Source organism: Chaetodon auriga, chromosome 13 (assembly GCF_051107435.1).
Source record: "Chaetodon auriga isolate fChaAug3 chromosome 13, fChaAug3.hap1, whole genome shotgun sequence".
Classification (NCBI taxonomy): domain Eukaryota; kingdom Metazoa; phylum Chordata; class Actinopteri; order Chaetodontiformes; family Chaetodontidae; genus Chaetodon; species Chaetodon auriga.
The window spans coordinates 10,006,567-10,029,403 of NC_135086.1; the positions used below are offsets into that span (position 1 = coordinate 10,006,567).

General features: G+C 42.6%; 1 protein-coding gene across 3 annotated transcripts; it reads left to right on the top strand.

Moving 5' to 3' along the window:
• The first annotated feature begins 1,749 nt into the window (after positions 1 to 1,749).
• Positions 1,750 to 20,534, top strand: kansl1l (KAT8 regulatory NSL complex subunit 1-like). 3 transcript variants are annotated; one of them, XM_076747634.1, is made up of 16 exons: positions 1,750 to 1,982; positions 2,702 to 3,831; positions 7,911 to 8,043; positions 8,308 to 8,460; positions 9,348 to 9,451; positions 9,977 to 10,151; positions 12,099 to 12,267; positions 13,434 to 13,556; positions 15,322 to 15,468; positions 15,692 to 15,792; positions 16,011 to 16,144; positions 16,297 to 16,369; positions 16,452 to 16,564; positions 16,946 to 17,066; positions 19,147 to 19,398; positions 20,061 to 20,534. In XM_076747634.1, exons 2-15 carry the CDS (start codon positions 2,747 to 2,749, stop codon positions 19,369 to 19,371), a joined length of 2,856 nt encoding a protein of 951 aa, XP_076603749.1. In that variant the 5' UTR covers positions 1,750 to 1,982; positions 2,702 to 2,746; the 3' UTR covers positions 19,372 to 19,398; positions 20,061 to 20,534. The 3 variants fall into 3 exon arrangements, with proteins under 3 accessions (XP_076603749.1, XP_076603750.1, XP_076603751.1); XM_076747635.1 differs by having other exon boundaries at positions 16,032 to 16,144; XM_076747636.1 differs by having other exon boundaries at positions 16,032 to 16,144; positions 19,150 to 19,398.
• Positions 20,535 to 22,837: the final 2,303 nt, after the last annotated feature.

Consider the following 22,837-nt stretch of genomic DNA (forward strand, 5'->3'; position numbering starts at 1 on the left):
GCTCATCTTGTTGTGTTTATTCTGGCAAATCCCCCAAATCACATTTAAGGCACTTAAAGGGCAAAACATCATAAATGATAACAATGCCTTCTGTCAGTGATTTTACTCTTGGATGCTGAGGTCAAACGCTTAAAGATGTTGCCTTCATGATCAGTCAGGAATGTCTGTGATCTAACATGTATACATCTAAGATGTGCCTAAGCCTTAACTGCATACAGCTTCTGTGCTGCGTCTGTATACTTAATAAACATACACACTGAAAACCCTTACTTTAGTCAGCATTTTTTTTTTTTTTTTGCTTGTTCCTGTCACATCTGGGTGCATTGTCAGACTCAGGCACCAAATTCAGATCATTTGCATGATGTTGGTCCTTTAACCTCACATGATACTGATACTGTTTGAGCTTTCTCACAAGATGCCACAACTTTCTATCGAATTCATGTCAGAAAAATGTCAAATTTCTAAAAACTTAAGTCATTGTGATTGCAAAATCAATTATGTCAACACAATGGAAAATAATCATGTTGGGAAAAAACACATTCTGACTTGCATGAGATGCAGATACCTCAGATTTGTTGCATGGCACAGAGTTTGAATGCCTCACTGGTTTTATTTGTAAGAGTACTACAAGGGGAGAGGACACTTCTACTTCAGCCCTTCTCCTGTCTGCGGTTCAACAGTCAGGTGAGGGTCACTGTCACTGGCATCTGCAGGGAGTCCTGTATGTGTTCTGTGCTGTGTGGATTGTGTGTGACTCCATTTCCTCCCTGTTCATCAGTCCATGTACCCATTTCACTGTCATCACCTTGTACATTGAAGGCAATATGTTTAACCTGGGTGTATTCAGGCAGAGAGCAGCAGACATCCGGCTCAGGGCAGCACAGTGGAGCAAGGAGTCTGAAGTACAGTCTAAACAAAGATGATACTGAAGCTCAAACCAGAGGACCTGGAAAAGGATCAGATCATGAATGATTTAACCCACATACAAGACAAGCTGCTCCTGAAGCTTCAGAGCCTCCTTGTAGTAATAGAGTATTTTTGAGGTGTAATAGTGCTACTTTTGCTTAAGTAAAGGACCTGAATACTTCCTCCACTACTGATAATTTGCAAAGACTCAGCAGTAAAACATTAAGAGTGATAACAATATATTTGTCACTGTCACTGATTTTGCCCTTTGATGCTGATGGAGGTCAAATACTCAAAGATGTTACCTTCAATGTCTGTCGGACATATTGTAGTCTAGGTTAAACACACATCAACGACGTTTGCAATGTAATTATGAGACAGTTTTCTTATAACTATGAGATAATTTTCTTGTAATTATGAGATAACTTTCCTGTAATTATCAAATAATTTTCTTGTAATTATGAGGAAAAATGTCTCGTAATTATGAGCTAAATTTCATGCAATTGTAAGATAATTGTCCTGTGGTTATAAGATAGGATCTAATTATGGGATATTTTGCCCTAATTTTGAAATTAAAAGGTTGGAATTAATTGGAAGGTAAGTTGAAAAATGACGAGACACTGAAGTAATCATTGTTGAATGAAGTGCACTTCTTGCATACAGATCGGACAAACTGGGAAAACCACAAACTGGCTGTTTCAGACACAAACCTTAGTCTTCTTAATGTACTATAATAAAGTAAATTTAATTTAGGTTAATTTAATTCACTTCTCGTGTTCATAAATCTGAGCTTTTGAGGGGTCGTGAAGGCATCATGCGTCTGGTCTTGCCCCTCCTCGTTCAGCTGTACTCTGTTCTCTCGGCAGTTGATGAGTGAAGGGGAAGGTGGTCTAATGTCAGCCGCGAGGAGAGATTTATTCTGGGCAAAATAAACGTTTCGTTGGATAACCAGATAAAACAGTCAGATCTGATTTTCAGAAACAATTACCGACGGAAACAAAACGATTTAGTGACATAATCAGCAGCACATCTTACTGGAATAACGATGTTAAATCAGCGGTTTACCTCCTGGTCAGGTGAGTAAAGTCAAAGACTTTTAACACTAACCTCCGTTACTGGACGCGGTTTAGCACACGTTAGCATGTAGCATCAAAAACCAGTATCCAGCAGAGCTTAAACCCCCTTGTTTTTTCCGGGCTCTCACCTGGTTCCTGAGCGCTTGTTGTTCTTTTAGTACCCTGTCGTTTCTCATCACTTCCATGTCTGTCCTCCGAAGCTACTGTTTGTTATCAAGACGAGAATCTGCGCCTCGAGTTGGTCAGTGAAGCTAACGCGTTAGTTAACTTCACCGTTACAACTGGCAGCGGGAAAAACGGACGCGACCGGGGTTAACCCACATAAACTGAGCAGTGGGACCAAAAATGACAAATTCATGTTCCCAATAATGCGTGTCATCTCCAAAATATGTGTCCCGATAAGGAGAGAACAGGGCGGAGGAAGGACTGCTCACGTTAAGTCATTAGTTCCCACAGATAGACTCCGTTAACCGTAAAAATGCGTCAACAGAAGCTGCTTGACGTTAATGGACAGTTTATGTGACTGCAGCTGCTGTTCTCGTGCTGTGTGTTTTTCCTATCATTAAACCGAAGTTTGTCTCCATTGATTCTAACGAGTGACTTTATCAGACTTATCTCATTGCATGTTAGAGATACGGCCTCAGTATTCAGTGTTTATACACTGTATTATGCATACCTGAGATTACGCTTTCATTTTGAGGTATTTTTTGCATTGGTAGGTGATTTTGCCTTGGCCACCTAGAGTCTGTGGTTCAGAAAGCGGTATGGCCCCAGCCCTAACCAAAATCCTGAAAGATGGCCATGGGATCCACCTGTCCTCGCCTCCTGCCGTTGTCAGAATGGACTCAGATGGTAGAGCTATGCGAACTACTGAGCTGGAGTCTCAGATGAGATCAACGGATGACGGTGACGTCCAGAAGATGTGGCTCAACCTTTCCTCCTTTCCCTCTCTGGATTCCTGTCTCCCCTCGAGCCCCCTGGACGTCCCTGTGCTTTCCCCGTGTCTGCAGGCGTCTGCCAGCCAGTGTGAGACGATGCTCCTCGAAAGCCCCGCTTCCCTCCTCAGCCTCCTTTCCCTCAGTAAAGGCCTGAGAGATTCTCATCAGGTGGCCTCCGTCTTCCCAGGTGTACCAGACACATTTTTAGTCCCTGTCCCTGAGCACAATAGCCAAGAGGCTTGTCTGCTGCATGGACACAGTGCTGCTCCCGAATGCGGGCCAGATGGTGGTGATGTGCATCACTCCCCTCTTACCCTTACCATTGTTCCTCCTTCATATTCCCACGGGCAGATAAAGTGCCAGGGCTGCACTTCCGTCTCTGCACCTCCGACTGCATCGACACAGGAGAAAGTGGCTGGAATGGGCTATCCTCTTCCATTTTCAGTGCAGCCTTGCAGCGGCAGGGTGAACTCTGACCAGCTGGCATCCAGAGTTGAGCCGGACGAGGCTGTGAAGGAGCAGCTCTCCAGGCAGGCAGGGCTGCAGAGCCGAGCTCAGGGGCTGCAAAGGAGGCTGCAAGCCCTGCTAGGAGAGCACGCCGTGCAACACTGCGACCAGCAGCTGGAGGGGCTGAAAAGGCACTGTCAACTTGGAGGTGTGTCTCTGGACAGCCTGGACTTCATACATCCTGATCTACTACCTCCACAAGCGGACAGCAAACCCCATTTTTCTTGGCCGGAGTCGTCCGCAGCCTCGTCTTTCTTCACGGAGCTCATAGACTTCAGCTGCTGCAGCCAGGCGGTGCTGAGAGGCCTGCAGGAGGCTTTGGACTCCGAGGCCACAGCCAGCAGCAGCTCTGACGAGGAGCAGGAGGAGGTCGAGAGTCGCAGCAAAACGAAGACTTCACCTGTGTGAGTATGCAGCAAGTGGAGGTAGTTTATATGTAGCTGCATGCATCCTGTGAAAATATGCACATGAATCAATAAGACTCACATTCTGAAGCCCTGAAGGTGGCTGCTAGAGAAAGAAAGGATAATACTCATCAAAACACAAAGGTGCTGGACAGTACAAACAGACTGATGCTGCCAACAAAAACCGTAATTAGCTGCTAATCATTAGAAAAATACTAGTTTTCGTTACACATCATTGCTTTCTTATTCTGTTCTATTACCAAGCTAAGCCCGACTTGTTTAATGGGACATATTCTCCTGTTCAAAGTTTGTTTTCCACCCGTACCATAACACGGAAAGGTTGGTTTCTTTTTTACAAGCAAATTATAAGAACAGTTTCCTCCTGTCTTGAGTTGTGGGCCGCTTTGAAATTGAGGGCTGTTTCTTATTTAGAACTTTGTGTATTTTTAAGAACCACAGTGTGTATGCGGTTGCCACAGCTGGTTATTACAGTCAAATAAACAACCTAGACTTTAGAAATCCCCTGAACCACGTATTTTGCTTATCAAGTTCATATCATTTCGCATTGTGTCATGCGCTTCCCAGCTAGCGTCGAAGAAAACAATGAGAAGAAACCAACTTCACTGTCGTCTCGCTGCCAAAAGATTTGTTATGCTTTGCTTGGGATTTTGTTGCCAGAAGCCAGCTGTGGTTAACACCGGAGCCACTGGCCTTGTTTTAATTCACTCTAGGCGACCTTTCAGTTCACGACAATGAAAACGCTGCAAGCACGGCGAGGGAACTAGTTGAAAAAAAAGTTACAAATATGGTGGAAATTGGAGAGAAGGAGCATGTGTAGTTAGGTTTATGTGACGTAACAAGAAGTGGGGCATTAAATGACACACATGTACAGATGCCAAGGTTGACACAAGAAATACTTTTTTCAGGTGGACAGTATATGTTTAGGAAAGTCATCTTTCTCAGCGTATGAGGTCGGCTGTGCGTCCGCAGTGTTACACACATATTTAACTTGGCCCTCAGTGAAGTTTACAGTGTGGTTGTAATGAGTGCAGGTTTTGTCCTCCCAGCTGTGGAGCGTGTGATGACATTTTTTTTTTTTTTTTTTTTTGTTACCATGCACACACACACATTCTCTTTCCATGCTGCAATCATCACACATTCATCAGCCTAGCCAGCTCTCTTTACCCACAGGCTAGGAAATAAACACAAGGCGAGCCTGTAGCATGCCAGCCATTCTGTGCCGTCGCGCTCCTCCTCTTTCTTGCGAAAAAATACTTTTGAAGTGCGTGCCAGTGTGTGTGGTTTGGAGGGGCGGTGCTGCTGTACTTATGTCCTTGCTCGTATTGCCCCCGGCAAAGAAAGACGGTATGTGATGGTGTGTAAGCAGTGTGTTTGCGTGTGCCAGTCCACGAGACAGTATCAACTGTGCTCATTCCACACTGAAATGATGAGAATTTTACATATATTTTGCCAGTTTAGGTTATATTTTTGCATTGGTCAGGTAGATGTTTTGGCATTTGTCCGCAAATAAATATGTTGGTTGGAAACATAGCAGTGTTAAATACGGGGAAAGGGAGCAGCAGCAATGCGAAACCCAAACACAACAAATCTATTTTCTGTGGAAGAAAGAGTCTTTTGTTCTTTTATGAAGTTTGTTTTTCTGGCTGACAGTAGAGAGTGATAGGAAACACTTGTGGAGGAGAGAGAACAAGAAAAAGAGACAAACAGGGATATCTAAACAGAGCCCAGAGCTGGAGCGGAGCTGCAGACCTTGATGTCTGTCTTTGGCTGCTTGTCCACCAGGATGTCCTGGAAAGACACATTTACCTTGCTTAGGATGAGAATGTCAAGTGTTCATGCACAATGTCTGAAATATTTCAGAGAATCTAAGGACCATGTTATATCCTTTGATCTGAAGATTAAACTGATCAACGTTACAAAAATACAGCTGAAACCAGATACTTTGTGCAACATCTTCATTTGGAAATAAGATGATTTTGAAAGATTTAAGGCAGAGCTGTGCAGATGGCCGAGTTTAATTCATTTTAGTGCCATGCTAACAATGTCATGTTACCAGGTGCAATGTGGGGAGGACACCACATGGACGTCACATCCTGGTTTTGGCTTTAGTCCGATCAGACTGATCTTTTTGCACTCAAGTCATGTCTGGTTTAAGTGCAGTGCCATTTATTTCTTCAGTTACATTTAGTTCTTCAACCCCTCTGTTTGTTTCCTATGGTTCCTGAATCAGTGCAATAAACAGGAGCCATTTACAAAACTGGGCAATGTTTATTAGCACTGAGAACAAGAATGAGAAAGGGTTTTTTTTATATGTGTAGTGTGTGTGTGTCTTTTTATTTGGCCAGCTACAGTCATCTTGGAAGTGTCAGCTTGCCTTTTGTCCCAGTCTGTTGAACAATCCTCTGTGTTTCGTCAGTAAACCTCCCCTGGGGAGTTTTTATGGCAGGTTCCTCCTTGAGGAGGATGTATCTCCTTGCTGGAGGAGGTACAGCTCGTTGCCCTCCTTAAGAAAATGTGGAAATAGTTGGCCTTTAACATTGTAAGTGTGAACTTGTGAGGCAGTGACATGGTTTGACTCTGATTTGAAACCATGTGTCCACATTGCTCATTTTCTGGCCTGGCAGCAGTCCGTCACACCTCCAGCTGCTGCTCATTTTCAGTTTTCAGTGTGTTTGTGATTTTAAATATACAGTGTCGGAGCGTTCGGAAAGGATAGGTTTTGGAAAGCTTCAGTGCAGGACACACCCAAAAGCCTCTGCACAAGCCAAGAAACACTATTCAAATAGGAGAATTCGTAACCCCAGAACTACGTGCTGGGGCTGGCCTTTTATTCAGGATTTGGCCTTGGAAAACTTTCTCTCTGTGGAGGGTAGCCAGCGGGTTACAAGACCCCTCATTATATACAGCAATGTTAATACCTTCATGAAAAACATCTATGTTATTACGTGATTTGCACACTAACAGGTATAAAGCCACCTTTCCTCTCCCGTCGTCTCCTCCTGTCTCGCCCACTGCTTGGCAAGTATTCCAGGAATTTTCTCATTATACAGCTGGAAGAGCAGCAGGGCCGCCAGGTCTGGTCATTGTCTCTGGAGGGAAGAGAGAGCCGAGTCCTAAATAAACATACATTAGCTTAGGGTTGAGTGAAACTCGGTCTGGAAGCAGTCATTAGCCAATGATAGGCCTCGTTTTCATTTGTTCTCCTTCATATCGACCACAGACCGAGTGTAATTGTAATCAGGCAAGCAAACAGCATTTTGGGTATTTGACGTAATAGGCTGATCTTAAATGAACGACCTCATAATACCAAAGGGTATTGTCAAACACTCTGTGTAGCTGCTGGCTGGCTGGCCTAACCTTTCTCTGTCCTGCAGCAGTGTGTGAGGTGGGGTAATCCTCCCCCCCATCCTAGCCAAGGTCCAAGAACACTGCCATAGCAACTATTGCCCTGCCAGCCAACTACACACCCGCACGCACACGCATGCATGTGCGCGTTCGCACACACACACAGAAGATAAATGCTAACTGAACAGGCTAGTGCCATGGAAACATGCTATAGATACACACCACACAAATCAACGGTGTTTTATTCTGTGGCCTAGATAAGCTTTTGTGACCTCCTCCATGCTCTTAGGATGCTAAACAGTTTACACATGGCAACATAACGGTAAAATAGGTCATATGGTGACAGTGCTGCAGCACAAATGTGTGAAATGACAAATGATTTGGTCAAGCTCCCTTTGTCCTCCACCCTTTTTTGTGTTACTTTTCTCTCTGGTGACACATTTTCCAGCCAGTTATTCTCACATGCTAACCTCCTCATGCACTTCCAGTGGTCAATTTTTAACGGTCATGCTGGATTTTGTGACTGCGCTCAGTATCTTGCAATTTTTCAGCATTCATGGCCAAATTCCAAAGCATTGTGAATGACCTTCTTGTGAGGTTATAGCAGGGTTTTAAAGCCTTTGACAAAAATTGATAGAATGCTATAATACCACTTCATGGGTCTAACTGTCCTTCCGTGTCGTCCATCATCCTGCCCGAACGTACCCCTGCAGCTGTGAGCGGCAGTGGCTGGAAGAGAGAGCGGAGCTGGGCAGCAGATGGAGCTGGTTGCAGCTGCGCCTGGCCGATTTGGAGGAGTGGATACAACAACTGGTGAAGCTCCACAAGCACATCCGGTCTACCAAGGTAAGACAAACATCGTCTGCAACTACCCAAGTAAAGTCATATGCCAACTGGCAGCCATAGAGAGCATTTAGTCTGACTGTCTTACTGTAACAGATGAGTAGCACTTTAGCTGAAGTATCTTATAGTATGTGTGATTTAAGCAATGCAACCAACTTTCATAGACTCCTAATACTTTGAAAAATTGTATGAATATGAACATGTAATATATGTATCAGTAGATTAGTCCTCTTTTTAGGTTAACATTTGTCTGTGTGTGTGTCTAAGCGTGGTGTGGTGCTTGCACAGTCCCAGCCACAGACAGACAGACAGATTCAGCAGACCCTGCTGAGAGAGATGGCGGGGTTATCCTGCACCGCCTCGGATGCTGACGCTGAACCCTGCAGCCCCACGCGGCTCCTGCACAACATCGAGAGACAGGTAGGAGGGAGGAACTGGTACACACACCTGTAGTACGAAGGGTCTGCAGTCAAGGGGAAGAGTAATCAACAACTCAGCACACTATGTCAGTATCCTTTAAGTCTGTAGGCTTGTCAGTCTGATGCGAATCTGTGAATTTATATTCCAGTGCCAGGTTGAGAGGATTAATTCATTATGGTATGCATGCTGTTCCAGTGTGTTAATATGCTGAATTCCTGCTGCTTTATAAAGCCTGCAGGTATTTAATCAACTCAAAGGGAAAGCTGGAGACGGTAAGATGGTGCTGAGATTCGTCTGTTAGTCTCAAAACCCTTTCACACTGGAAAAAAAAATCCACTCACACCCACTAACTAATCTCCGTTTTAACCTGTGTTTAACCTGCGTTGGTCTTAATGTGATTTACAGCTGTATTGAGATTCCCATTTGAATCTGTTGCAGATTACATTCCATTTGCATTAAGTATAAGTGCACAATTGCCCTGCACCAGCTGATGTGCATTAACACAGCCTCAGCCCTTCATTTACCTCACTGGAAGTGAGTTTGGAGTTTAGCTTTCCACTCTCCTCATAAGTGGTTGGACATTGGATGTATGTATGTGCTGTTTAAAAGCAGCAGTGCAGCAGTGGCCACGTTTGAGCCACATCAAAATGTCAATCATCATAAGAACAAAAGTAGAGGAAAAAGACCCAGGTTAAAAATAACCAGAATAATCCTTTAGTGCTGCAGCAAGCAAATGGTAGCGTGAACAGCAGAGAGGTATGAATAATATCAACTAATTTTTGTACTCACGCTTACGCACTCTGCACGCTGCTGCTTAAGAGATGGATCGTATTTTGTTTGATTTGTCAGTCGTGAAATGCATTGTCTGGATGATGTCTTCATTGCAGAGCGCTCAGCTCAGCCAGATTGTCAACAGTCTGATGCCTCCTCTCAGCTTTTCACCGCTATCAAAGCAAGCACACACCTGGAAAGGCAAGGGGGCATTCACAAGGTAGAGAACACACACACACACACACACAAATCTAAATTGAGTGTGTTTCTTTCATGGCTTGCAGATCGTACAAGGTAGTTAAAGCAAACACTTTATCTGTGTTTGCAGTAACATATAAATCTACTATGAAGACCAAAACAGAGAATCGTGCTGATAAGGGTTTGTCCATTGTCCAGTTTAGGCTGAGGCTAAAGTCTAAGGTATCAAGGTTGAAAGGATGCTCCCTGTTTGTAATGTAATCCAGTGAAACAGCCTGCTTGGCCCCACCATCTGGCCCTACTTGAATCATCCCTTCACATCTTTCCTTCCTGCTGCTGTTTTAACTCTCCGTCTGGCTGTGAAGATAAAAGTCACATGATGAAAAAAAAGAAAAAAAGACGTTCTGCTTGTTCACGCATGAAACAAGGGGTTATAATTAGTTAAAACCAACAACACCTTGAAATACTTGCTTTTTTAGTGCTTGTGATCTTAGCGTGAGTCATATCCCTGACATTTCCATGACCTCATCTGATCTCTTTCCCACAGTGGTCAGAGAGGAGATGAAGCTTTTGTGCCTGGAAGCTCTAAGAGAAGGAGACTTGGGACCAGGAGGCTCTTCAAAGCGGATCTGTCATGCGTGTGCGCCCGGACCCGGCCCCTGGTCACCTACCATAAGCCCAAACTGTTCACTTTCAGCACCTGCAACCCCAGCGCTTCACAGGTAGGCCACATGCCGTCTCCTCCAACTCTCAAAGCATACACGCACATTCTGTATGACAGTCTCGTGTAAATCAGATAATGTGGGTAGATTATACTGCAGAACCGGACATGTTTCCCAAGATTCGTCTTCCCATATTTAGAATGGCTGGAGGACACATGTACACATCCCCTTCAGCAGTGGAGGTCCGCCCCTGATGTCTTTATTTCTGGGATTATTTGCTGTTTCATTTGCAACGTGTGCAGCCAGTGTTAATATTTATTTGCACCACAATTTTATTTTAATCCCACTCCGCGCTTCTGAAACAATTCAGTTTCCCCACTGGAATACATTAGTTTCTATTCATTAATGCCTCTCATGTCCCTGCGCAGTGTAAGTGGGTGTAATGGACGGATGCTAAACTACAGCAGTCGGATTTGCATATTTTCCCATCTCTATTCTGAGGATGTGACAGTAAAGACAGCAGTGCACTCTGCCTAAATACTGTATCGCTGCGCAAATTTACTTCATTACAGTGCATCACTTATAAAATCCAACTGTGAACCCTTTTTGGGGTTTTCTAATAAAGTTTGAAAAGCTAATGAAGGTGTGTAACAAGTTATAAAACACATTCATGTCAAATGCAGCTCCAAGCCAGGCTTCAGCAGTGGAATGCCATATCACTAAAATAGTTCCTCAAATTAAACAGGAATTAATGTTTAAAGCTGGACACCTGCTTTTAATTAAACAGTAGTATCCCTTGGACTTGTTTCAAATAAGCAAATGCATGTGATTATTTGAAAGTCTTTATTTAACCACGGGACATTGCACAGTGCTGTGTTCTTACCGCCAGTGAAATCAGGGGGTGGTGATAGCGCTGGGAGTCAAGTGGCTGGCAATGACCTGCTTAACTTCACACAGGTTCCAGTAGTAAGAATTCATACGCTATCATTGTAGATTATATACAGTATCACATATTCTGACATTTCAGCTGTGTGCTCATTTTTTGGTCATATGTTTATTTAAAGCTGCACCCGTCAGTATTTTATGCTAACAGTGGATCATCACTAGGTGTAATGTGAAAGGTCTCTTAGTGACAAACCCACATTGAATTCTCAACCAGACAGCTGTTTACATTTGATGGAGACTAAAATGGCTTAAAGGAGAGTGGACCATTTGTCAAGTGGCCAGAAAAACTGACCTCAAATCAGTGTTTGTTCTATGTTGCTCTTTCCCTGCTGGGTTGGCGAATAGTTAAGTAATTGCTAACACATTTGCCGCAAAGACTATACATAAATAATATGTCAGTATTGTGTTTACAGCTTGTTCTGCTGACCCCCATGGGGCCAAAATAAATATATGAATGCAGCTTTATATAGCATATTATAATCTAGATGTAACAGGCAAGTTAGCGCTATCAGTAGAGGATCCAGGATCTTGTGTGTTCTTGTTGTTGTTGCTGTGACTGAGATGGTCAGTGGGGGCTTGGAGTCAGTGACAAATAACTGAATAGAAATAGTGGATGCCTGTGATAGAAACATGCAGTGTGAGCCTCAGTCACTAATCTTCTTATTAAGCTCATATCCAAACATATAAACCAGATATAGGTTTCTCTTCTCTGATGGAAGTCCAACATTTTGACATGTCGACATTCCAGTAGAGTTGTTAACATTTTGCTGAACGCTACTTTTTGTGCACAGAGCCCAGAGCGATTGTCGCCATTATAATAAGAAGCAGCACCAAGCCACCACCATTGTGATATTGCCTGATGACAAAGAAAGCCCTTTAACAACTTAATGACTTTAATCAGTGTGCTTAAGCTGAGAGTGGCTCTCTTAAACCCTTATGACTCATACTCTAACAAAACACGAAGAGAAAGCCAAGTTAATACCGCTGTTAAAGAAGCTCTGTTGACGGTTTGGCATCTTGTGAATGCTAACTCTCTCTCCTCGTCTCTCTCTTTTGCTTCAGGATTCGGGGAAATCCACCCTCCCCTCCTCTCTCTCATCGTCATCCTGTTCATGTTGTTCGTCTTGTGATCCTGTCTTCCTGTGCTCTGATCCTGACTGCAGCTCAAGTTGTGCCCTGACCTCCAGGACCCCCAGCTCCACCCCTCACCCTGCGTTTTCTCTTGCATCTGGTAGGGCAAACATTAACAGAGCTACATGACATGGCTAGTGTGAAAAGGCTGCAGTCCACAAGGCAATGTTTTCCTTTTGAAAGAAATTTCTGATGTTGATTCATGTGCTCTTTTCTGAAGGGCGTAGTTCACAGCAGGCATTTCTTGACTTCATCACACTGTAGACCTACTTTGAGGTGCAACACGCACTAGCTGTGTTGGGTCATTTGCTAGTAGCACACTAGACGTGCCACACAGAAGTAGTGGTAGCAGGATGTGCCATTCTGAGGAAATGTAATAAAATTGCTGCCTTTCAGAAGCGTCGATGCACATCGGCAGTTGGGAAATAGAAGTAGAACAGTGGCGTATCCTGATGTGTTGTTTCGCATCAGCTTGCATCAAGTGGTTCTGAGCATGTCGGAAACCCCTCTGAGTCCGCTGTGTCAGATACAACGGTGAGGTGAACAAAGAGACAAGAAGTGATGTGGTAGAAGTAATGAAGGAGACACACAGGAGGCAGATTGGAAATTTATGGAGACGTCACTCATCCGCCACTCTGTCAGCTTGAATGATCTTATTCTCATTTTGTCAATAGCAGAGGAAGAAGACAGTCTGTCAAGTAGACGTCAGCTAAAATAATAGCCTGGCGCATGGATACAAACCTCTTATCATAGCTGATCGTCGCTAAAATAGAATGAGATTACACACACTGTAAAAGCAAGCGGGAGATGGAGAATACGGGTAACTGACATGGAGAATAATGACTAATTAATAGTTAACTATGGTAGCTGTTTGTACAGTGTAAGAATAGAGAGACCAGGCACCACAGCACAAGGGATGTACGGTATTGATCTAAAAGGTGGATCCCAGGCATCAGTCCATTAGTTGCTGTCTCTCAACCCTTCTTTTCTCCCAGTGAAACCTGTTGGAGTTCTCTTCGAAACGGGCACCTGGGAATAGAACCGTGGCGTTTCCTGATGTGTTGTTTTGCATCAAGATGCTGCTGAGTGTGAGGGTTTGCACAGTAAATAGTAGATGTGGGTGCTTGGACACTGCGGATGTGTGTTGCCCCTGATTGCATGCTTGCATTTAGAGATGTTCTGAGTAACTGATTCATAAAAAGTGTAGACTGCTGACACTGCTGTTATATTTGACCGCATGCTTAAATTTGTGTCATCTTCCTCCAGACGCTCCTCTGTCCCACTACTTAAAGAGGGCCCCGGAATGGTCCCAAAGGCCTCTGGTAGTCAATGTCCAACCATCCAGTCTGGCACACTACAACAGACGCAGCTCCACACCAGTGCACAACAGTGAGATCCTGACCTTTTAGCATTATTGATTACATATCCTGTTCTGCTCTCTGGTGCTCTTCTCTCTTACATTCTGCTTTGTCTTTTCTCTTTTGCTCGGCATGTACTTCACTTGGTAACATTTCACATTGCCACAGCATAGCACGTTTGCTGTGCCAGTATGTTTAGGTGCTGCTTGTGAGCACTGTGACCTGCTGTGTTGATGTCTCAACTGATGAGCCTGATGACGGGAAGGCAGAGGTGCTATTTAAAAGACTGCACCTGCATTCTTGTTGTTGTTATTCATCTAGTAGACTGGAGCCTCACTGGCTTTTGATCCCCACCTCTTTGCTGCGGTGGAGCCTGTTTTTGAAGTCTGTGCTAATTTGATGATAATGCTAAGTCAGCGCTACTCACCGCAGCTTCGCGCTAATGTGCCTTTTATTAGAATTGCTTAGCTACATCATTTCTGGTGCCGCTTTGGTCCCAATTTGATAAAGCATGGCACAGAACAATGTGAGTAACTGGCACTTAATATCTAATTGCATTTGTAACATTTTTAACACATCATTTGTACAAAGTTAAATATTATATATCAAGTTGTTGAAATTATTTCTAAATAGTAATTTATCAATTCAGCTTGTTCAGACAATGCTCCCGCTTGGTTGTCTTCAGTGAAAGGAAACAATGCCACTGTGAATAAAATGGCTGCTTCAGAGTTGACCGCTGTGTTTGCTTGTTATCTCCCTGTGCACCATCCTAAGTGGTTCCTAGCATGTCAGATACCCCACTGGCTCTGTATGAGGCTTCCAGCTGAGCAGTAGATGGAGATTAAATCATCTGGTGTTTCACCAATGTCAATACATGTCTTCGTATATTAGTTTGAAGCTAATGAACGATCATTTACCCGTGCCTTTACATAATTGTGGCAGCTGTGGTTTCAGGGCTTCAAGCGGCCCTTGCTCACGCAAATTGTGCCCATTGTATATTGGTTGATTTTGGAATTTGCCCTGTGTTTATCCAGACTTGACTAAACACTACGGTGAGGTGAACAAAGACACAAGACGTGATGCGGTAGAAGTAGGGAGAGCAGCAGAGGACACACAAAGGAGGCAGATTGGAAATTGGCGAAGACGTCACTCACCCGCCACTCTGTCGATTTCCTGTCAGCCTGAATGATCTTATTCTCCTTTTGTCAATAGCAGAGGAAGAAGACAGTCTGTCAAGTAGACGTCAGCTAAAATAATAGCCTGGAACATGGATACGAACCTCTTATCATAGCTGATTGTAGCTAAAATAGAGGAGATTATGTCAACAGTCAAAGCAAGCAGGAGGTGGAATATTGGCAAATGACATGGAGAATAATGTCTAATGACGTAACTTAATTAATAGTTAACTATGGCAGCTTTTTGTATGGTGTAAGAATAGAGCACAAGCACTACAGCACATGTGATGTTCTGTATTATGGATATAAAAGGAGAATCCCAAGATGAAACATTTTTTTTGCCTTTGGTTTGGTTCACGTTATCTGCATTATGATTCCTTTAAATAAAGCTGCTGGTGTGATGTGAGCAAGGAACAGAAAGCTGAGAGGCAGTCACCTGCCAAAATAAGAGGACTAATGGTTAAGGATTAGCTTTTGTACACACAACCAAAGCGTAAAATCCTGGAGGAACTGAAGGGTAGATTGGTATGAAAAGAAATTCCTGTGGTGTATTAAATCAGTTTGTGTGTGTGTGTGTGTGTGTGTGTGTGTGTGTGTGTGTGTGTGTGTGTGTCACTATAGGTCACAGATACAAGAAGCATGCAAGGCATCATAAAAGCAGAGTTATGGGTCTGTCACCAATCAGGATGGCGGGCCCTGCTCAGAGTCAGCACAGGAGATCCAATCAGAGGAAAAGGAAAAGAAGACGCATCCATAGGCTGATGGAAGGTGTGTGTTCACCCTGTATTCCAGGTTTGCAGTAAATCCAGGCACACTGAACGCTCTTGATTGTGAGGAGCAGGATTGTTAAACACACCCATTTTCAAATTGTATTAAATAATTTTACTGAAATTATTGAATGTAACTTCAATAAGATCATAGTAGTAGTAAGTAGTAGTTACAGGAGTAGTTCCCAGTGAAACATGAGGATGTGTGTGTGTGCTATGCCCAGGTGAGGAAGATGCTCCGTACCAGCTCTGTGACACAGAGGACAGTTCAGATGAAGTCCTGGAGGAGAGCTTCTCACAGGTTACACGCAAGCAGACCTCACAGGTAACTGTTCTTAGAAATCTAACTTGGGATCACAAGGTTTGGTTGTGGACTGCAGTGAAATGAAGGAAACAATACAAAATGCATCACTTGACATGCATAATGTGTTACCTGTGAACAAGCCGGTCAGTCTTCAGAAAACCTCAGTGCCGTTGAAGTGCTTTGAATGTGTGAACACTTCTGGATCGTTGGTATGAACTGTGCCGTCGCTCCCACTTCAGCTCGGCCATGTTTCCTCTCAGGGTTTTGCTCGCAAACGCCAGGGAGAGAGTGTGTACAACATCAACAACGTTGTCATCCCCATGTCAGTGGCTAAAGTGGAAAAGCTGCAGTACAAAGACATTCTGACGCCCAGGTATGGAACAATACTGCCTGTGAAAGAGTTAGAACTCCTGGTCCAGGTCCTGGTTTTGTACGGCGCGTTAGCCCATGACAGAGTTTCTAATTACACTAATCGACTAACAATGCATGAAATTTGCTGTGCTCAAAACGTGTCTTTCTTGGCAGTTGGCGGGCGGTCGGCACGTCACCTCTGACGATCGGGGAGGCAGAGACGGAGGAGGACAATGAGGAGGGACAGGTAGTGTCTCATCCCTTTGGACATGAGCTCTTTATTGTGATTTGTGGAAAAAAATATAGACTTTGATTTGTGTGTGTTTCAGGTGGAGGATCTCACTGATGAAGTCTTTGCCCAGAGACACGCGGCTTTAGAGCAAGGAGAGAAATTGCGCTGGGGATCCTGGGGAGAGAGAAACTGCTGCAGGCGTCCTAAAAGGTAGAAATCACACACACACACAAACGTTCACACACAGGCTCACAAATGCATTGTTGAAAACTGTTTCATTGATCACTGAGGCATCAGGTGGCACCAAAACATAAGGTGTATGCACATCAGGTGGAACAAATTCTTCAAACATCAGAAAGGTCAGGCAGTGTTTGTCTTATTTCATGCTTTAACAGAAGATACAGAGAACGAAGACACGAGTTCAACAATTGGATTCAATCCTAAACTCACAGCCCGTGCTGATTGTGCAGTGCAACTATTTCCAGCTTGGTTCGCTCGTCTCTGCGCTTGTAAATATAGCGCGTGTGAAAGTGGAGTGTTGAGTTATTTCCCAGTGCAGTTTCATGGGGTGTGTTTGTTTTTTCGCTCCAGATCTGGCAGCAGGTTGTCAGGCAGTGGGGGCGGGTTGTGCACATCAGGAGAGGAGAGTTCTGTGGAGTTGAGCTGTGCTCAGCTGGATACTGATGAACAGCAAAGCTCGGAGGAGTGGCTGGTAAGATCAAAAGCACCACAGCTGAAACCCCAAGTCCCCCAAACAAACTCGGAATATCAGAGTATGATGATCCAGGTGTCATAGGAGGGAATTCGTGCAGAGTCATATATAGCAGTTTTCTATTGTCATATATAATATCTCCCTCCAACATAGTGATACATGGTAATTGTATTCACATAAAAAACACACCACAGGCTTTTTATAAGGCCGTAATGCATCCAGTGATATATTACATATGGGTTTTATTACATTTGGAGTGTTATTTTCTCATTACATAAGGAGAATTTAAAAAGATGGACAGTGTTACTGATTTACTTGGGTCACTGTTTTCACTCTGATGCCAACTGGTGGCTTGAATGCCTTTAAAATCTATGATAAAATCTAAAATAATGAGTCTATGGTCAGAGTGGGTCGAGGATCCCTGTAACATTAAAAATGATTAAAAAAAAAAAGGCCCAGAAAGGTAAAATGAGTCGACTAAAGAGGAAATGTCACTGTGTAAAGAGGAGAATGAGAAGAATATTGCCTATAAATGGTCATTTTTCCACTTCAGCCCCTGAAGGATATTTTCTGTAACATTCCAGTCAAAGATAAGGCTGTGTTATTTGTGCTTCAGGAGAGGGAGGAGGAGTTTAAAGTGGCAAAAATGGACTGCAGACTAATCAATACTCTCTCGCAGTCATATTGTGTGAGTTATAAAGCCGAGATGGATTCTTGAGAGCCTACACAGATACTTGTCTCCACTCGGCTCCAGTTGCATGATTGCTCTGCACCACTTTGCATTGATTGGAGAAGGAATGAGTTGCCACTAAACCAGACTGTCCTAATCAACCTTCTCCACACCACAAGTATCCCCCACTTCACTCCTTTGCACGTCTTATGCACTCAGCATCCATACAAACGTTGATTAAAGCACAACCGTAGGTTTGTTTCATCCAGGCATTAGAGCCATGCACACCTATGAAACAAAGTCGAAACTCAATGAAGGGACTGAAATAGGAGGAACACTGTGATGATTTTGGACATTATTTCACTGTTTAATACCGGACACATTCTGGATTAGGTTTATGAAATTTTAAGGCTTATTACATTACGGATTTATTGATAAATGTATTACATTCTCATCCTAATTAATTCTTTTCAATGAACAGATGTGTACACACCTGATCGCGAAGAAGCTGGGACGCTGTGCGTACATTAATAGGAATCCAGTCATTTGCAAGTGAACTGTGTTTACTGACAATGTTTTTTTCAAAGTGTGGGAGCCCATCTAGTAGCATCCTTTATACCAGCGGTCCTCAACTACATTTGTCCAAAAGGCCAGGCATTTTCTAAGCAAACACAGAGGGAGCCAGACATTCAAATAGAAGTAGAATTATTTAGGCCTAATTAGTAGATTAGAACTAGATAGTTAACTAGAACTGCAAAGGAGGCAGTCAGTGCTCAGTACAAAAGTCACAGTTCATCTACTAATGAATGAGTCCTCATCTCAACAAAAAGAAAACCCTGCTTCTGGAACCCAGGAAACACTCAAAAATACTCAGTTTGAGTCTCAATGCAAGAGTTGGCCAATTAAAATATACCCAAGTGATGCTCCTTGTGTTGAATAGACCAGCATAGTGATTCTCCAACAACTCTGGAGTTACCTTCCATAGTTTGACTAGTGCTCTGCTGTCGGCTCTGCTGTGAATGGCTGAACTTCCCATGATGCCCCTGTCATGCCCAATAATGATAGTATCTTTATCACCTGCTACCGATGAACCTTTTTACCTGTGGAATGTTCCAAACAGGTGTTTTTGGAGCATTCCACAACTTTCCCAGCCCTTAGTTGCTCCTGTCCCAGCTTGTTGTGTTGCTGCATCAAATTCAGAATGAGCAGATATTTTACAAAAGTTGATGAGGTAAAACATTAAATATGTTGTCTTTGTACTGTTTTCAATTGAGTATATGTCAAAAAGGCTTAGCAAGTTATCACATAATGTTTTATTTATGTTTTACACAGTGTCTTAACTTTTTTGGTATCAGGGTTGAACAGGATGTGATCTTGCAGGTTTACTCAGTTGTGCCCTCTGTCCTCCAGCAGCCTCAGACGCCTTGGGAGCCACGAGTGTTTCCTTTGCACGAGGATGACGAAGAAGCCTTGCTCTCTGATAACCTAGAAAAAGTCCCATCAGGGCAGTCGGAGTGGAGCTCTGCCTCCTCCACATCAAAGAACTCCAACTCCCAGCTCTCCCTCGCTCGGTCCTCTGGTGCTTCAGTGCCGTCTGGTGGACAAAGCAAGAGCAGAACACCCGATGGCCACTGAGAGAGCAGTGCCTTACGTTTTCTACATGTAAGTTGAGAAATACAGTGAACGCCCCGTTGAATAATATGTTCACATGTAGTGCTTTCAAACGCTGTAGCACAAGATTGTGCACAGTGGAGCTTTTTGCAGAATGTTTTTGATACATCTTTCGTTCATAACAAATTCTTAATTTTGTTCAATAATTTTTTGTAAATAATTAATTTTTCTTTTGTAAGTAATTCAGTGAGTCAGTTGCAAGGCGTTTATTAAAAAAGACAATTTCCAAATTTACAGCCATTTATTCATTTGGTCCTTGGGTTCATTAAGGCAGTATATTAAATCACTTTGTCATTCATTCATTAAGTTACTTTGTCATTTAATTAATTTTCTGCGCTTTCATTCATCTGTCCAATAAGTAATTCATAGCACAAATTATTTTTTAATTTGTTAATGGATTTCTGGTTTCATTTTTCAGGACATACATGCACTGGTCATTAACAAAGGCATAATTCATTCATTCCTTCATTTCGGAGTCCAGTAATTTAAGTAATTTAGGAAGTTAAGTCTGTAAGAAAGAGTAGAGGGTTCACACAGTCCCGTCAGCAGATCTCAAAGATTGAGAGTCGACACACAGGAGTGTTTCTGAAAGTGACTTAAATGATTATGTTTGTAAGTTAAATTAATTAGTGATTATATTCTTTCTTCTGCAGATTTCCTCACCTCTGGGACCACGAGGAGAAAATGTGCCCTGGGAATCTTAATTGGGATACTTCATACATTCCACCACTACAGAGATTTGATGTTATTTGCTTAATACTTTGAAGCAAAAGTGTTATTTAGCAAGTATTGTAATGTGTCGCAATAGTTTGAGCTGACAACTTTAGTTCCTTCTACACTTTCAGATTTTAATGTACAACAGGTACTGTATGTAAAGAAATATGTGCCAGCACAACACTATTGTAGTCTCAGGTTTGTATACTGTTTGTAGTTGTCGTTTGCTATTTATTTTCATAGTTGTCTTAAAAAGTCTGCATAGAAAGACTGTAGAACATACTTATATTTATGTAACCTTCACCTGATTCACATGTGCTATTTGATTTTTTTGTGTGTTGACACTGTCGTTTTGGTATGTATTTTTTATGAAGAAGGAAAAATGATTAGTAAATATTAACATTCGTAAACATACTTTAGTGGTGGATGTCATACTTTGCCAGCTGGTACATTTTCTCAAGTTTTATGATGGGAACACTGGATTGCACAAACCTTTGTGTATCAGAGAAAAATGTACAAAGCCATGTTACGGTCTTTATGCAGAAATATATAAATTAAAAAAGGAAATATAGAATTAGAGCATGCATGTATAAATACAGGTTAAGACACAGAAAACCTAAAACTCTAATATTAAGTGAAGCATCTCATCAGTCAGAAGCTTTTTATTTCAATCACATGAAATATGTCTGCAACTTCAGCCAAGTGTGCTTCACTTAGATGTCATTGGTACAAGCTAAGGCTGGAAGGACAAACTAATGTGAGGTCATTTCAGTCATTGGGATGATAAACATTTATGGAGGTCATTGCTTTTTAGAGCCAAAGCCCGACTGAAACAGCTCACACTTTGATCCCATATGCATAACCTCCTCTTATAATATCCTTCACAGCTACCATGAGGCTTAATGGGCAGATGGTGGTTCAAGGTCATCCTTCTCATCCACATGCATGTGTGTCACCTGCTTTATACCAGATATGAGAGAGTGGGTGTCCAGAATTAGAAACTCAATCACATGAAATTAATTTACACATAGTAATTATCTGGTTCCAGGTTTGCAGAGGTGAATAGGATTTAGCTGTTAATCGAGTTTTCCATCTCCATCGCTTTAGATGTCAGCGGAGGCAGATCTTTATTTTCATTCTTACTTAAACAAGATCCCCTCTTTGGTGATGTTAAATATATTTCCTGGGTTCTCAGAAAACAACATGTAAAATGTACAGTGGCACACAAAAAATTGCCACCATATATGAACAGCTGGATTCTTCCTCCTCCACCACTTTCCACTTTGGCCACTTGCTTCTTTGCTCAGGTGCTGTGATCAGGAGACCCTCTCATCTCCATGCAGGAGGTGCACCTCAGCTCTGCCCTGCCACGTTTGTCTGATCCTGATAGCTGGCAGGCAAAATGAGCCTCTGGTGGCCACATGGGGGCCATATTGCTCCTCAGAAGTCAACTTCAGTCAACACTGAGACAGAATTCCTCAAGCAACTTTAAATGTAAGTGGAATTAACAGGATAAACTGTATGTAAACTGTTGGTAAATTAGTATTCCTTCAAATTAATGAATGATTGTGTATGTATTATGGACACAACTATGAAGGGCAGCACTTTGTTCTATATTAGTTCTACATGGTTGTATTTACAGCATTTCCACTCTAGAGGGTGCTCTTACATGTCCGAGAACGGTTTGAACAACCAAACACTGGATGCAGTATAAAGTAATGCAACCATATAATACTTGAAATGAAAGTTTATGCATCCCCGTCAGTCCATACAAAACCTACACTTCTACTTTAAATCATCAAGAAAATATTGTGAATTGAAATAATATCTGATGAAATTAAAAGCTCAACTTTACATTATAGGGACTATTTCTTTGTCAGAAAGTAGTTCCTGTGTAAATGCGCGGTAAATGCGGTTTTTTTGAATGACGGGCCTCCGTCAAACCTCTGAGTGATTTTAGACTCAGTAAGTTTCCAGAGGTGGCAAAGGCAAGTTTAACAGACATAAACTGCAACTTTTGGATGAATGGGCTATTACAAGGGGTGGGTAAAATACATTTAGTTTTTAATAGGAAGGGTGTGGAGAAAGGAGCTAGCTAGTCTGGCTAATATTTGTATGCTAACGCTAATACGCCAGGCTAGCAGCAGCAGATCCGTTGAGTTTAATGGTCAAACGCTAAATGACAATAAAGTATGGGGTATCCATTAAAACACGACGATTTACTTTTAATAACCTGCAAGCTAGGGCAGTTACCACGTTTTCATCATAGTTTCAGTTATTTTGCGGCGAGTTGGGTCAGTTAAAGTTAGCTAATGGTAGCAGTGCTGCCAAGCTACACTGTAAGCTAGCTACATTCAAGTCAAACTTATCGACCGATATCTCAAAGTACATGTTGCTTCAAGGGGGTTCACAGTTTTAACTCCAGCATATGACACCCCCTATCCAAGACCCTGTTTGATAACGAAAAAATCCCCCTCCCCAAAAAACATTTTAACGGGAAAAAATGGAAGAAACGTGGGGTAGGGTAGCAGAGGAGGGGCCCTCCCTCTCCCTGGACAGATAAGATAGGCACTAGCTGTCATAGAGCAAAATAGTGAAAACACGGTATGGACAATCTGGATGACAACACTATAGATAGACAGTAGAGTTGCATTTAAACTTTTCTAAATTGAAATATACGAAATTTATATTTAATCTGCCTCTAATCTCTTGGAAA

Bases quoted from the DNA above. Each gene is read 5' to 3' on its own strand.
- kansl1l (XM_076747634.1), top strand. From the start codon at position 2,747: ATGGCCCCAGCCCTAACCAAAATCCTGAAAGATGGCCATGGGATCCAC. The intron at 10,152-12,098 runs GTAGGCCACATG...CTTTTGCTTCAG, and splicing joins GCAACCCCAGCGCTTCACAG to GATTCGGGGAAATCCACCCT. The intron at 12,268-13,433 runs GTAGGGCAAACA...ATCTTCCTCCAG, and splicing joins TGCGTTTTCTCTTGCATCTG to ACGCTCCTCTGTCCCACTAC.